Source organism: Dermacentor variabilis, chromosome 6 (assembly GCF_050947875.1).
Source record: "Dermacentor variabilis isolate Ectoservices chromosome 6, ASM5094787v1, whole genome shotgun sequence".
NCBI classification, from domain to species: Eukaryota; Metazoa; Arthropoda; class Arachnida; order Ixodida; family Ixodidae; genus Dermacentor; species Dermacentor variabilis.
The window spans coordinates 157,946,916-157,963,514 of NC_134573.1; the positions used below are offsets into that span (position 1 = coordinate 157,946,916).

At 42.5% G+C, this 16,599-nt stretch overlaps 1 protein-coding gene across 1 annotated transcript in view; it reads left to right on the forward strand.

Moving 5' to 3' along the window:
- Nucleotides 1-13,470, forward strand: part of Etl1 (SWI/SNF-related, matrix-associated actin-dependent regulator of chromatin, subfamily a, containing DEAD/H box 1) — a 45,676-nt gene extending 32,206 nt beyond the window's left edge. The window contains exons 13-18 of the mRNA XM_075696388.1: nt 4,847-4,942; nt 5,694-5,786; nt 6,103-6,221; nt 8,338-8,520; nt 12,099-12,205; nt 13,228-13,470. Of these exons, the coding sequence (XP_075552503.1) occupies nt 4,847-4,942; nt 5,694-5,786; nt 6,103-6,221; nt 8,338-8,520; nt 12,099-12,205; nt 13,228-13,289 (660 nt within the window). The 3' untranslated portion in view covers nt 13,290-13,470. The remainder of the gene's footprint in view (nt 1-4,846; nt 4,943-5,693; nt 5,787-6,102; nt 6,222-8,337; nt 8,521-12,098; nt 12,206-13,227) is intronic.
- Nucleotides 13,471-16,599: the final 3,129 nt, after the last annotated feature.

The following is a 16,599-nucleotide window of genomic DNA, read 5'->3' on the forward strand; positions in this document are numbered from 1 at the left end:
GTGGACGTTGAGGCCCATGGATAGCTATGCCTCCTTTATGTGCCACCTGGTTGATGAAGACTTCTGGTTTCACAGTTATCACCTTGCATGCGAGCACTTGACCAAAGTCCATACATCTGGCAACTCTTTGACTCGGCAAAGTAATGGGGACTGTCTCAAGATAATGCAGTTTTCATTGTCACTGACAATGCTAGAAACTTCCTGGGCGTAGCATCGGGAACACGATGGTCAAACATGCAATGCGTTGCACATACGTTACAATTGTGCACCCACTGCGAGAAGAGCACACTGAATTTTGAACGGCTGTGTGCCAAGGCTCGGGTAGGGCACTACAAGAGAAGCTGCCAGGCCAGGAGTCACCTCAAAGAGGTTCAAACTAGCATGCACTTAGAGCCCCTAGAAGTCATTCAGGATGTCACAACACCACAGGAACAGTGAATATGAAATGATGTCTTGCTGTCTAAAGCTTCGTCTGCAATGCAGTTTTCTTGGACCTGTCGGAGCAGGACACATTAGAGAAACCAACTTCAGATGAATGGTGTCTGATGACATTTGTCAAATCAGTCCTAAAAGGTGTTGATGACGTGACAAGCACCAAACTCTTTCGCAAGTGGTGGGGAGGAGTCTGTTTTTGCAGGAAACCTCCTTTGTAGCATCAAGTCCAGGTCTGTGAACATTTAATTGCAGGCAACATATGCCTTGAACACGGCATTGGACCCCGATTTAAGGCAGTCTGTCACGACACCACAAGTGAGGAACAGTGGCTGAAAAGTCAACTCTGCTCAGCTGTGGAGAAGGGTTTGCCTCAGGAGGGTGACAAGGAGGTGTCCAGTGTCAACTGTGTGTACCTGCAGTAGCTGTGTCTAGTGATGTGTGAAATGCTTTTGGAACTGTTTCTACCAGCACTTCAAGCATTGGTTCCCAGCGACGGATGGAGGAGTTGGAGGAGTAGGTACTTCTGTGCATCTGTTCAGCCCCGCTTGAAGAATCGTTTAGTGTGGTGGAAGAATTTCGGCAAAGTAAAGTACCATTGCTGTCCAAACTAGCTCAGCTATACTTCTCAGTGCCAGCAACCCAAGTGTCAAGTGAGAGGCTGTTCTCAACAACAGGGAACGGTGTCACTACTAGAAGAGAACACCTTCTCCCCGAGCATGTTGAGTAATTAGTGTTTATACACAGCAACATGCACTAGGAAGAGAGGCTGGGTGAGCAGTTCACAGTGGTCTGAATAAATTTAAAAATGAAAAGTCTAGCACCTCATGTCTGTTTCTGGTTGTCTCACTTCTATAGTAGTTCAGAAAAATTTACTGGATAAAACAGCCAGCAAATATCATTGTGACAAGCTAATGTAGTTCACTCTCAATTTTTCTGTTGTGTACTGGTGGTCTCAGATGCTCACTTCGATTAAAAAAGATTCGTTACGATTAAAAATAGTTCGAATGAGGTAACTAGTCGCGCTTCGTATTCGCTTTGAAGTGAACAACCACTTATTCGCACATGCCTAATGCTTACAAATATTTTGCAATAAAACACAGTGCTTCACATGCTTGGGAGTCTCCTAGCATTGCATAACAAGAATGTAGCAAGCGGTCAGTAACTTAGGCACATGGAAATTAATATATACAGTACAGTCTACTCATATTATAGGAAACTTCAAATTTATATGCCAGCACAGATTACAGCTTAGTTCTAGTATACGAAGGTCTGGGAAATACTTTTTTATCAATATAATGTCTGTTGAGTAGAATGAAGGGCATTTTTTCTTCTGAAGCTAAAGAAATAGTGACGTTATGTTGTACTGAATACTATTGAGGTTGCTCGTTTAATGATGGACTTGTGTGTTATGGCAATCTTATATTCCATAGAGAGATTTGCTTTCCACTTTTTCTCCAAAATACTGAAGGGCTGAAGGGCTCCAAAATACTGAAGAAAGGCCAACCTGCGTGACAGATGAAAGTGTGGACTGCACATCTCGTGACTTGATACCCACTCTGCGCCTAGCTATTGTTGGCAGTGCGTGTGGTCAGTGCCGACTTAAATGCGCCTTTTAATTGTGAGGTTCGGCAAGATTTGCCAGCTGTCAATGATTCTGAAATCTAGGGTCACAGCTAGTTTCACACGACACCCCCCTCCCTCCCCTCCTTTCGCTTTCCATACTTCATCTGTGCAAATGTATGCAGTTGAGTAGTCGGCACACTATAGCCACATGACGCTTCTGCATCCGCCATGTAAGTGCAGAGCTAGTTTTGTGACGGGTTGCTCAAAAGCTATAAAGAGACTGGTGCATGTCACCGAATGGCGCTGGGAACGATGCTGTCGTATAAATGGTGTGTCGCAAAGATGGCGGCTGTGAGCAACTTCGTTGCCATCGCATACACTCGCTTTCATTTGTGAGGTGGTTTGCTGGCTTTCCAAGTGTAGCGAGGCTGCTACGGATAGAGCTGCGTCAATTTTGCACCAAATCGTACGTCACCGACACCTGAAGAAACGGCGCCGGTTAGGCCTAATGCCCTAGGCTGTATGGCCATGATGAAAATTCGCCACTGGCCAATGTGATAAGAGGTCGCAAGACATCACGAAATGCCTGCCACTAAAATACATGTGTTTGTATAGGTGGCTCTTCAGTGATCGGGCCCGAGATTGTGTGTACAGGTCAGCGTTATGTTTGTCACTGCATATATAATGCAGTCTATATGTCTTCGCTCTCCCCGAAGTATGCGCTGCTTTTGTTGCCGTTCCCTCTGTCTGCATTGCGTTATCATTTCAATCAGTCCTGTTTACTTGAATGAACCTTGCAGAGGTGGCCCCGGTCAATGCAGTGCCGTACAATCCCCGCATTGGGCCGACGTCGGGGAGCTCATGCAGTACAGCAGAATCACTTGCAGAAGCAAAATCCATGTCGCGCTCGCCGCAAATAACGAAGTGCTTGCTTGCGTGGTGTCAAGCATCTCCTCAGTGCAAGTGACAGGCGGCACTGCGTGGATCTCTATACTGATTGAATATTAGAAAAATATAATCGTATATGTTTGATTCTGGATATTTGAGTATTTTCACACCCCTACTTGTTACCCTTTACAGAATACCGGATTACCAGAGTTGAGGACAGTAGAAATACTGGTAACGACATCTTGTGATAATTTCTCCAACTACATGTTAGACACGTCTTTGTGTTACATGGGTGTTTTTGTAGAAAAAAAATATTTTTAATAAGCTACATGTTAAAAATTGTGTTCCTGAAGACACTTAACACCTGCAGCTAAGTAGGATGTGGTAACCGATTACAATAATAGCTCCGTGTCCTCTTTGGTTAAACGGTGCGCTACCAGGCTGTGCCACCAACCCAGCTTGCTCATGTTTATGTCTCCGCTGACCTGGTACAATCAAACTTTGTTATAAAGAAGTTGTATTTGCAGCGAATTTCATTAATTCAAGGTTTTAAAGTTTAAGCAGTAAAAATAAGTTCACAAATTCCCAGAACATTTCTGGTGAATAGTATCTTGTCAGTAGGCACTTGTAAACAAATCGCAATATCGCAGGAAGATCACGCCTAATGGTATAGTTATGAGCGCCAGCGTGTGCAGTGTGGATTGTGCCAGGAGCAATGCATCAAGGTGGCTCACGGTGCCCAAATTTGCTTGTGTTGCGTCGTGCGGCATCGTAAATCTTTGACACTATGGCTGACTGGGTTGAGTGCCCGCAGCAATCATCAAATGGTGCCCAGAAATTAAAAACAACTGTAAAAAGATATGGGTATTTGTCCTGAGAAAAAAAAAACAATTTCGCAGTTCCGTCATAAAGGTGAAGCTTCAATGGCAATAGCATAGAGACAACTACACAAGTAAGGTTCCTAGTTTTATTGGTTTCACGTGTGCTCAAGCAAACATGAACAGGTCTCACTCGATGACCACGAACTCGCTGTCACAATGAGTGCGAACGCTTTGCATTGTGTCTCGGAAACTCTAGATTATGCAACCGCCTGCGCTAGATGCGTGGGAACATAGCGCACATCAAGGCACCAACCGTCTCGGCTTGGCCTTTACGCTTGCAGCAGATTACATCCAAGATACAGCACGTGGCCTGCATATGGACAGCCATGTGCAGCCAGAGCAAGAGTAGAGGAGGAGACATGTGTGCTCTTCCTCAAGCGTGTGCTCCTTCTCTAGCTCGTGCCCTCCTACTGCATGCTTTACAATGCTACCGCGCATTTAACCCCTTGCATTTAAGGAATTGTTAGCGCTTGTGTTTCTCTGAACACTCCAACCTGTTGCGTACCCACAGCCTCCACGAGTTGTTTACCAATATAACAAATGGCGCAGCTGTGTTTTCAGCATACCACGTCCCTGTGCATGGTATTCAATGATGTTTATGCCGCTCAAACTTTTTATGCGGAAGGACGCTTGCAAACAACTTTTGTATTGGCCAACATTTTTCTAGTTTTTCGCTAGGTTTGCCAGCCATATAGGTTCCCAGTACATGCGAAAAGGTTAATTAAATCGAAACAGTGTTACAAGATTACTTTGTTTTATAGCAGCAAAAAAATATATCCATGGTATTCAATGGAAATAAGATTGGGAAAGAAAAATAGGAAATAGGAAAATTTCATAAAACCTGTGTTCGTGATATTGAGCTTTGACTGAATTCCGTAAAGGGTGTAGGTATGCAGACAAGCTGAATCTCAGACAGTAGCACCGAGGCATTGAAATATAGAAAGCTGCGCATTGCTTGCCATGTAGTCTTCATTGCTTGTGTATGATCGGATGTGGCACACTCCTTGCATATGTTTGTGTGTAAATATTTGTTGACTTCGATTTTTCCATATGTTGCTATGTTCTTTCTATTTTCTCAGGAGCCAACATACTTTGATGCCAATCCCGACTTAATATTTGAAGACATGGAAGTGATGTCGGACTTTGAGCTGCATATGCTCTGTGCCAAGTTTCCTGTAAGGAAAAATTTTCTTATTGGTTATCTTACCTGCCATTTTCACCTGTTGTTTGCATTTGCTGGATGGGCTTGAATACTGTGCACTCTAGTCTTAATAATATAATTTTTCATGAGAACAAATTGTAGCATGAGCAAGAGACAATACCGAAAATGGCTCAACCAGCGCTGTTTATTTGCTACCACGCGTTGCCAAGTAACCCAAACCCACACTTAACATGTTTGTCTATTATTGCCTCATTACTGTTACTGCCTCTGGACCTTTAGATGGATGGACTTTTCACAATAATGTGAACTGCACCTTGTCACTGCTTGTACAAGGATAGCAGTCATCTGACTTCCTAAAATTGCATTCTGAACCACACGGTCCACTTTGGGGCCAATACGTGGTGAATCTTAATATGATTTTCTGAGTGGAATTGTTTCATATAAAAGAAATTGTGTATAATGAAGCAGCTGCAGCATTTGGCTTGTCTAGATTGAAGCCATTGAGAGGAGGTGCTATTGCTGTGAGACAGGTGCTCTTTGTTGAGGAAATCTTTGTCTTTTCTCAGTTGCCTGTTGAGTGTTTCATACCATTATTGCATGATGGGAATGTTGTTTTTATTAACGTACATGCGAATATATTGCAAAAGAACAACAATTGTATTGAACATTGTGATTTAACCACATTATCTGAGCCTCTTGTTCTTCCTACACTCTTATCTAAACATGAGGCACTTATTTTTTTCTGATTTTCCCACACTTCACAGGTCCTTCATGAGTTCAGGCTTGATGACGACAAAATTCTTGACTCGGGCAAGTTTATAGCATTAGATTCCTTGCTAAAGGAACATAAAGAGAAGGTGAGTTTGTCTCTCTTTCTCTCACATCTGCAATTGAGAAAGAATTGCTTTGTGTCTTGTGCTGCAACTAAATTCTGCATGAGCCTTGTTACAATTCTTTATATTGTGCAGTCTTAGCACTAAGACAGCGTTCTGTGTGTGCCTGCATGCATTCGCCTCGTTGTTAGGCCTTGCATTCAACCAGCAAAAAGGTTTAGATACTGATAGTCCACTTTTTTCCATATGAAAAAGCTAAACTGTCTTGTGAGAGGTTACTCTTGTGGCTTGTATAATTGTCTCACATTCTTGTTCCATTTCTGTGTATTGTTCCCTCCAGAACAATCGCGTGCTAATATTCAGCCAGTTTACTATGATGCTGGACATCCTTGAGGTGTACCTCAACATTAGGGGCCACAAATGGCTGCGTCTCGATGGCTCGACTTCTGTGGCCGACAGGTAAACACTGCCATTTTGGGATTGGGGTACCTTTGTCTTATTTGCTGGGCAGACGCTATGAAAGTATGCTGGATATCTTCTTTAAATCTAAAGCTTCATGTGAAGTTCAGCAGCATGCGAAAAACTTCACAACTTCACAATGCCTATTTGATATTCTGTCTAGCCAAAGATGATCAGAATTTAAAAGATAAAAGATATGCCTAAGTGGGGACGAGGGTCTTAAAAATTTTGTTTTTGTTTCACTTATCCTGATTAAATTTGGCAAGCAGGTGCATCCTTGAATGGAGATTTCAAATATCTCATCTAGAAAGGAAGATATGACGAAATGCCATACTACAATTAGGTAATTTCTTATGGGTCGTTATAGTAATTTATGATTTGAAAAGTTATTTTTCAGAAATATATAGTTGCTCTCAAAGGCTCACCAGACAGACTAAAGCTAGTAAAATTTTATACAGCTATTATATGGTTGACTAAAAGTAATTTTTGAAGTTGGAGATAAAAAATTACCCCCTTGCAATAATTGGCTTGCATATAACCTAATTACAGATGTATCAGTTTATCAAAAAAAAAATGAAAGCTTTAGCCTGTAGTTACTGAAAAGAATGATACATGTACCAAGTTTTTTCAAATCCGTTCATGGAAGCATCACCAAAACTTCCCTGAGGCACTTCTCAAAAACAACACTTGAGAAAAATCGCATTCAAAGTTTTGCAAATCTTGGAAATTTTTTCCATTGAGCCTGTGATAAAGAGAATGCCTTTAGAATGAAGCTCAGATTTTGCTGAACACCATATTTATTAAAATCGGTTCAGGGAAACATGAGGCACCTCCATTAGTTTTCTTCTTTTTATTTAAAAATGGGTAAAGGCCCTGCTCAAGTCACAGTTTTCGTTTTCAAAGTGCAAAAACAGCACCCATGCCGCAAAACACCCCACGATCGACGATACATGCATGAGCCCACGTCTTGTTCAACACAAAATGTAAGCCAAGGAAACAGTCGCATGTCATTCACATTTCTAAGAGCCGCAAATGTACTGTGTCTGCTAATGGCGACGTTATAGATGTGCTACCTAGTCTCAAAACGGGGTCTTGACTACAAGAACTCTTGGTTACATGGAGAGTCACGGGAATTAGCGCCGGGGGCACCATCTATGGTCATGTACACCATGCTAAGTAAAACGGGATGCCTGTGACATCTGCGTCGTCACATAGTCCATGACTTATGACACAGGGCTTTGCTGTACTATAGCAAAACTGCTGACGCGATATGGGAGTGCATGACACATTGGTGACTTTTACGGTCCAATAACCGGCACGTACTCGCCGCATGATCAGATAATGGCTGCGCTTGCTTTCTGTACGCAAGTCCAGTTATAAACTTCTTAAAATAAGCATCTAATAACTGCTGCTTGCGATCACAGTGTCATAAACAAAGAAACAGCATATCAACTTTGAAGCAGGCCTAGTAGGTGAGCAGGCTGCCCATCGCATCGCTTGCACTGTTGCCGTAGAAACAGACAATCGTAAGAGGCCTCTTGGCTTGCTGCCATGATGAGCCAATAACAGGGCCGCTTGCAATGTGAACTTTGTCAGACTGGCCTCTGATTTCTTTGTTTGTGCTTTTTCTATGCAGCCAATGTAGGCAAGGAGGGCGGGAATGAAAAAGCGGGAAATTAGAGCTTTCAAACGATGCCAAGATTGCAGCACTCAGCGGCAGTAAAGGCTAAAGATGGCTCCATGAATGCCCGTTCCTGCCGTCACACTGACAAAATATATATATATTACATTAGAGTACGTTTTCGGCTAAATCGCTCTGATACAGCATAAATTAAGCATTGCAGATGCTGAAACGAGTGGTTTCCATAAAGGGATTTTTGTCGGTACCTTCAATTTTTTAAAACCCGTGTCCCCTCTTAATAACACTACGAAGTTGGGTTTTGGTTTTGGTTGTAACTACTACTAGTGTGTGGAATCATCTGCTTTTATTTCATCTCTCATCTGTCTGCTTTCAGTGCATTGTTTTCAACGTGTCTTACTCTTTTCCACCTTTGATGTCCGTGCGTGCATTGGTGTTCCTTGACTCATTCGCTTTCTTGTGCTCCTGTTATTGCAGGCAAGACTTGATAGACAAGTACAATGAGGACGACAGCATCCTGGCTTTCCTCCTCTCCACACGGGCGGGAGGTCTTGGGATTAACCTCACGTCTGCTAATGTGGTCATCATCCATGATCTAGATTTTAACCCTTACAATGACAAGCAGGCAGAGGATCGTTGCCACCGGCTGGGCCAGAGCAAGTAAGAGTCAATGCCTGCATTCAAGGCTTTCTTTGGTCCGCTAAATGCCGTCCTCGTTGCGGCGCACGCAAAAAGCTGCTGTCGTAGTCCCCTCCAACGACGGACATTTTTCTCGTCAACGCCGAAGTCCCGTCCGGCTTGAAGGTTCGACAATGCCTCTGCGGCTATCACAACTTTTCACTTGAAAGCGGCACTGTAGTGGCATCTCCTGATTGGTGCCATCGTGATAACACCATGCCGCACACCGATACGGCCGACACGATACAGGTCAAAATGACGACCTCGCTTGTGTACGATTGGCTACTGGCACGGCTAGTAGCGGCTGGAATACTCACTTTTCTTGATGGCGCGTCTTTCTTTAAATCCTCGAATCTAAGCCAACCCTAGAGTTTGGAATATGATTATTTAAAAAAAAAACTATCGGCCTAGATTCGAATAAATATGGTAATTAAAAAAATGAAAATTTCATTTAGATGGCGTGAAAGCAATATGAAGCTCATCTACCAAGGCAAATGTGATAATGTCAAGGCTAGCTCAATAGTTACAATAATGTCGGTGTGCAGGCTAGTTAAATAACGTCGGTGATATATAGAATGCCGATGCAAGCCATAAAATGTGAGCTGTCGAAGTAGGTGGAGAAAAATGATATACTGGGGAAACTACAGAATGAGTTCAGACCAGGCAGACGCATAAAGGATAACATCTTTGTACTAACACAGTGCACAGCAACACAAATAGCTCAAAATAGACCTTTATGGATAGCATTTCTAGGTATGATGGGAGCTTACAACAACATAGACACGTGATTGCTATGGGATATTCTCAAGCACGAGGGCATAGACGATGATTTCGTGGAGCTGTTGAGGCAGATGTATATAGGAACAGCCGAGTACAAGTCACATGGGTAGACTGGAAATACAGTGAAATTGTGGAAATTCACTGGATACTGAAGCAGGGATGTCCTCTGTCTTCATTATTGTTCGCAACTTATGTTAAGAGCATAGACAGATGAGTGGAAAGCAGTGAATTAGGTTTTGATCTATGCTACATCCGAAATCAGCAGAAGGTGCAACAGAAAGTTCCTGGGACAGACAACATGGTGCTACTAGCGGACAATGCAAGGGATTTACAGAGACTTGAGAATAAAAGTGGCAATGCAGCGACAAATCTAGGCCTTATGTTTAGCACAGACAAAAAGGGAATTTTAATCTTTAACGCAATAACGAAGCAATAACACTTCATTATTAAGCAATAACGAAGAGACAATAATGATGGGGTACCAATTCCAGATGAAGTCATACCCATAGTCAAGCAATATAAATACGTGGACATGTGCATAAACAAAAGAAAGACCTACTCATGCATCCACCAAGATGACCTAAAAATGAAAGGATAGCGGAATGCAGCAATAATGAAACATAGGGCACGTTAGGGCTTCTATAAATACGAAGTGGTGCGAGGAATTTGGAAAAGTGTAATGGTGCCAGCGCTATCGTTTGCAAATGCAATTATGTGCTTTAAATCAGAAATCTTGTCGGGTTGGAGTTTAACCAGAGGTCGGTGGGCCGACTGGCTTTGGGGGCCCATGATAAAACCACAAATGAGGCATTGCATGGCGCTATCGGTTGCGCTTCTTTTGAAGTCTGAGAAGTGCAGAGCAAAATTTGTTTTGAGAAAAGATTGAGGAACAGGCATGAAAAGAAATGGCCTGCTAAGTGCACGAATGCCTGTACCCAAAAAATGTGCGCACTGAATGGTGGAAAAGTTCAAGAAAGTTGGCAGCGAAGTACAGGGTAATTGAAAGTGTATGTGGACAACCAGAAGTCGTCAGAAAGAAAATGAGAGAAACAGCGATGGTAAATTGGATGCAAAGGATGGAAACAAAGTTACAAAAACAACAAGGAACAATCGGGAGGAAAACTTGTATGATAATGCAAAGGGCAGTGCCTTGCTATTTGAGGCCTGAGCTGTCTGCCTGAGGACAAAAACATACCGGAGCAAACATTAGCCACAGGATGAGGCATGTGTGTGTTGCAAAAAAAGGATGGAAACGACTGGGCGCATCGTAATGGGAGGCCAAGATATTCACCTAGAAGACCTGCAGGGAGTGTCCACCTTCCAGAAGCGTTGGGATTCAAAGAAGATGGAATGATTAACTGGTCAGCAGTTGAGATAAGTAAGAGACAATTGGAGTATTGCTTAAAAAAAAAAAAAAGCAGGGAAATATTGTTAGAACCAGAGTCATTACAAGCGTAAGTAATGGCACACATAGGGATAGAGATTTTAAATATGAAAGTTCAAATTCAGATCAGGTTAGAGGCTAGATCGCAATAAGTGTAGTAAAATTTGAATGAATCGAGCAGGCTAGGTGACCATTTCTCTCCACCCTGTTTCAAAGGGCATGCTAATAAGCATCATCATCATCACTTCCAGTTGTGGCGCAAGTGTTAACTACGCGTGGCAGGTGGGAATTCTGGCAAGAGCCGGCAGGCCCTGCATCCAGAATTGCAGCAGACGTCGCTGTAATCTCGGAAGCAGGGGCACGTGATTTAAGTTGGGAGCACTCACAGTCGCCATAGATGGAGAGGAGGAACAAGAAAAGGGGCCGAAACCAGCTACACAGCTCGCATGGCAGGCATCTTCTAATGGGGGCATTCATTATGCTTTCAGTTTTGACAAACGACGCCATTCAGATCACTTTGTCTCCTTTTGAATATTCTTCAGGGTGACCTATTAAAGGCATTGTCGAGGGATAGCATGCATTCTTGCCTTTGTGTCAGGATTGAAAGTTGTGTAAATCCTTGCATGCCTAATAAAATTGCATGAATTTTTAAAATAAAAATTTTATGTAGCTTGAATGTAAATGCAGTTGGGATAAATTGAAAATGCAGCCCTTTGAGCCATTTATTCACAAGGTACACAAAGGTACTCTATAAGCAGTTGTCACTGCCAATGTACTGCGGATTGCGCATGACAGTTTTAATTTCTGCTTGCTTCAGCATCCAGAAAAATGAATAGAAGTTACTTTCTTGGCTCCACTGGCCCAAACCTCGCAGGTCTAAGCATCGGAGTGGCATAACTAATTTACTATAATTGTCTACAAATCAGTTTCAGTATCCAAAAGGTGGATGCATCGTGTCATGATACACTGGCGTTTATACAATCGCTGTAGCTGTCACACATGAGCTCAGCCAGGATAAACACACGCTGCCCTCTTGTTTATTTTTATTTTTTAAGGACCAATGGCATCTCGCCTAGCCTTATTGCTACACCATGTAAGCAAATATTTCTAATGTCACAATACTGCCAGGTCTGGCATTTACAGAGTAACTTTAGGATCAAATTAATGTAGTGTTTTACGTTTTCCAACATTCATACTTGTCAAGTGTCATCCTTTTACGTACAAGAAACCTGTGAAAACGTTTCTGCAACTCTGAAGATATGTGTTGGCACTCCTTTAAGCTAATGTCTCAACTTTTTACTGCATATGGTTGCTCAGTCCCCAGTGCAGCTTCGTTATACAATACATATTACTGCATCACTTTCTCACCTGGCATATGCTCTCCTTATTTTTTCAGGGAGGTTTTCATCATAAAACTAATTAGTAAAGACACCATTGACGAAGGAATTCTAGCTATTGCAAAGGACAAACTTAAGCTTGAAAGAGACATCACAGACGACACAGGTGAGTGTTGTTTCTGAAGGCATTCTCTTTCTCATTGGCATTGTAATGTGTTGTAATATACAATTCTCACTCTGGTTTTAAGTATGCTAATTGCTTCAACACTACTGTTTATTGATAACGCACTTTCTCTCAATATCCAGTCTTGTATAAGGTAGCCATGGCACTCGGTCACAGGCTACATTGCCAACTTTTGGTTCCTTCATCGTCCTATCTTTTTGCTTGTGTATACTTCCATCACCATTGAAGCCTGCCAGTAGATGCACTAGGGTTTGAACAAAAGCCATGAAAGCACATTTAGTGACTGGATGTTCAATATACCAAATTAATTAATATAATGAAATAAATCTAAAAGGTTTCTTGCTGATATCAGCATGTAACAAATAATATGCTTCTAACTGATATCCAGTACAACAAAGGTATTTTCGTGTGGGATGCAAACTACGTTGTAACAAGGTTTGATTGTAGTAAAACTTATTGACAGTATAACTGGGATGATGTTAATGTATCTAAGTGCTATAAATGTAGCTTTAGAAGTATGAGTAGCTTGATCATAGGTTACAGTGTTCTTGCAGCAGTATAGACTTTCAGATTGTGCACAATATGCGTAATGCTGTTCTGTTTTGGTCCTTGCCAAAATGCAACTGTCAGGGCATAGCTGCCATGTTATTTGAATCTGTATGGGCATTCAAAAGTTAGATTTATGTAGTAATAGAAAAGGGCACACCACTTAACTGTCTGAGCTTAGAAACTGGATTGTGAGACACCTTGCTATAGGGGCTATAAGAGGCAATGAAAAAGTTAAATTTAAGTGATGACTTTTTATCTTGTAGTACTGGTAGGCAGTCCACGACAAGGTCAAAGTCAGAATTCCAGCCCAGTCTTCATCTACCAGTGAGGAGTGTAGCTCTATAGAGCTTGTAAGTGTAACAGAAGCGCACTAAATGATGCCTGATTTTTTAACAAACTTTTATTTACTTTGTCATTTGCTCTCCCTGACTTTTGGCTTTGTTCATTTCATGCAGCCAAAGAAGACGTGGATGTGGCCAGCGTTGCCCAGATTCTCAAAGCTGCACTGAGCAGCTAGTTATTTTCTTTACAAAATGGTCTTTCATCATTTATAATATTTTTTTTTTCTTCAAAGACACTTTGTTCTTCACTGAGACATATTATGCTGTGACGCAGATCTGTTCTTTACTCTTTTTTTTTCACTGTACAATTTTGTGATATACATATCGTTCTTTTATAGTAAAGCTCTACAAAGTTCAGCATGTTTCCTTGTGCAAGTTTGAGCATAACATGCATGCTGGCAGCTCAGGCTGACGTGACTGCATCATATGAAGTATCACGAAGTCGTGATCTTATGAACTCAAATCATTAAAAATGTTAATTCAGGCAATTTTGAAACTGTTGTGGGTGTATTTTTATTCCTAATTCAAAAGAGGTCCATCTGGTGTTTACGTTAATTTGACTGTCGGAAATGGACAGCAATAAAAGATATAAATTTTATTAAAGTTCTTCAGCAAGTTTCATTGTGTTATCAAATGTGGACTCCTCACCTGCGCTTTGGAAAATATTTGAGGTATGCAAACAAATTTGATTATCTTGTGTGCAGTGTACCTGGAGAAAAACCTAATCATTTCAGAAATTCAAATTTGCAGCACATCTAACCAGAAGTCTCATAAAATAAATGCACCGTGTTTAGCAAACAGCGCATCTGGCCCTGTTTGCTGCTGCTTAAGAAGTGACAGGGAAATGGGGCAGCAACAGAGTCTCATGTGCAAGTTACACCAGTGATGTGTTTCCCTCGTGGCGGTTCATGATAGCGATAAGCAGACCAGGAAACACACGAGGCTAAATGTGCTTTTCTTTTATGGCACTGCAATCATGGTAGGAAGTTTTGCCCTAGTGTAATACTTACAAATTGGGCTAATTAATCTTGACTAATTATCCATTTAAACAGAATACAAGAAATGGTGTGATATGCTTTATGCAATAGTCAACAACATGCATTTGGCCGTGTCCTTCTAGAGTTCTTCGACATAATTTTAAACTTCGGTTAAAGTTAGTCGGGACACACAATATGCAGGTTGTTCCACATAACTTGAGCCAAGATTTTAAAAATAAAAGGCACGTCTGATGTGTCTAACCAGACACATTCTATTCACACTGGTCTATAGTAACTCAGGCAATTTTTTTCCTCTAATAAAGTCTTAATTGCCCAACATTCTAATTATTGGGTGGGGACACCAAGTATGATACACAAATTCATAAAGCACCTTCAGAAACCACCGATCGAGTTGTTTCCTGTATGATACGTCTCACATAGTTGTTTTTTCCGGGTTGCAAAGAAAGCCCGCGAAATATAAAAACGCCACGTGATGGAGCAACTGCGCTGTGGTATCATGCTGCTCTCAAGAGCACGTTTGGTGAACAAGGTCAGCAGCATGCATTTGCCCTGTCATCCAACAGGAGTCGCTGGCCCAGCTGCCTACAACCATCATAACACCCTGCCGCCGCCTCGTTACCAGTCACAATGTGGCCTTTTGTGAAGCAGCGAAACCGAAACAGGACGGGGCAGGCTCCTAAAATGTTGGCACTACATTAAAAAACGTAGACGCGATGAAGGGGCTTTAGGGCAAGCCATGTACAATCACTTCTCTCGAAAGCACTGGTTCAGCACATACATCACCAGTATTGATGAATGAATGGATATGCGCAGCTTGGCTTGTCTGATGGAAAAAAAAAACTAAGCCTATGCTCATCACAAAGTTTGCACCGTCATGTCCAATCAATTCTCCCGAAAGTGCGTGGTTCGTCGCATACATCACTCCCGAAGCACGTGCTGACACCAATTAGGCGATGAATGGATATGCGAAACTTGACTTGCCCGAAAAAAAAAAAAAAAAAGGTAAGCCTATAGCCCATTACAGTCCTGGCCCAGCCAGGACCATTCACTTCTCACGAAAGGGCTGGACGGGGCATGCATGACTCTCCATGCATGTGCTGTCGCCGATTTAAATGATGGATAAATGGATATGCCCAGGTTGGCTTGCTTGATGAAAAAGCAAAAATGTCACTGCCCATTCCAGTCCGTGAAGATAGTCAAACAGCGAAGCTATGTTAGTTACACCGAGTGTTGCAACATGCAAGTCAAACTTTGCAAGCGGTCTATATTGTAAATCTTTTTGTTTCACGATTCTTTCACCTCATTTTTGCTTTTGCGTGCTTTGTGTAGTGAACATTCTTTAGGAGTGTTTTTCTTTTCGGTTCTCCCTTTCTTTCTTCTTTTTCTTCTTTCGGCGTGGGGTTTCTGTTTGTGTTTCGCTGTGGGGTTGGCCTCGGCGCTGCCGTTGAGCTTCGGCTTCTCAGGCGCGCAACCTGAGGTCGGTCCTATGACGACGAGCCCGTTCACGAGCCAACTCTCACTGACGGTCACGGTAGCTAGGCAGCTTCTTCCCCAGGAGTGTGCACTACACGTGGTCTTCCCATAGTTGTAGCTGGGATGGAATGTGTGGAAACACTAATCCAAAGCTCCGTATATTGGGTGCAAGGCCCACCACTGGAGATGTGGGTGCTGCAATCGTTTTGATAGTTAGTTGGATTGGTGTGACGATTGACGTGCTCCTGTAGTATCGTGTTTCAATCGCTGGGCACTGTTCGTTGGCTGCAAACCGCCAGAATAACATTTCTTTATTTTGCGCTAGGGTGGGATGAATCATCAATAAATTCAATGCTGATCTGGCTCGAGTGCCGAAAATGCACCGTGTGACAACCGTATAAGATTCGCGTATACGCATTCTCACAGGGGAAAGGGGCCGCTGCAACCCCCGTCTCCCCCTGTTTAGCCCTGCTAGGCCACGTGGCCCCTTTTTGGCGAATTCCGACAATGACGGCACAGGGTTCGCATAAACAACTTTGCTCTAAAAGAGAGGAAGCCTAAAGCCCAGTACAATGTTGGCCCAGCCAGATCCAATCACTTCTCTCGAAAGTGCGTGCTTAGTCCCATACATCTTGTACTCGGTAATTCTAATATACGTGATGGATAAATGGATAGGTGCAGGTTGGCGTGCCCGAGGAAAATATATATATATATATATATATATGTGTGTGTGTGTAGCCCGTTACAATGTTGCCCCGCCAGGTGTGATCACTTCTCTTGAAAGCGCGTGCTTCGTCGTATACATAACTCCCTGAGCATGTGCTGATGCCTTCGCATTGAATAAATGGATATGTGAAGCTTGGCTTACCCGGGAAAAAAAAAAATAAAGGAGGTTATATAGCTCATTACAATATTGGCCCAGCCAGGACCAGTCATTTCTCACGAAAGGGCTGGACGGGGCATACATCACTCTCCATGCATGGGCTGCAGCCGATTTACACAATGTATAAATGGA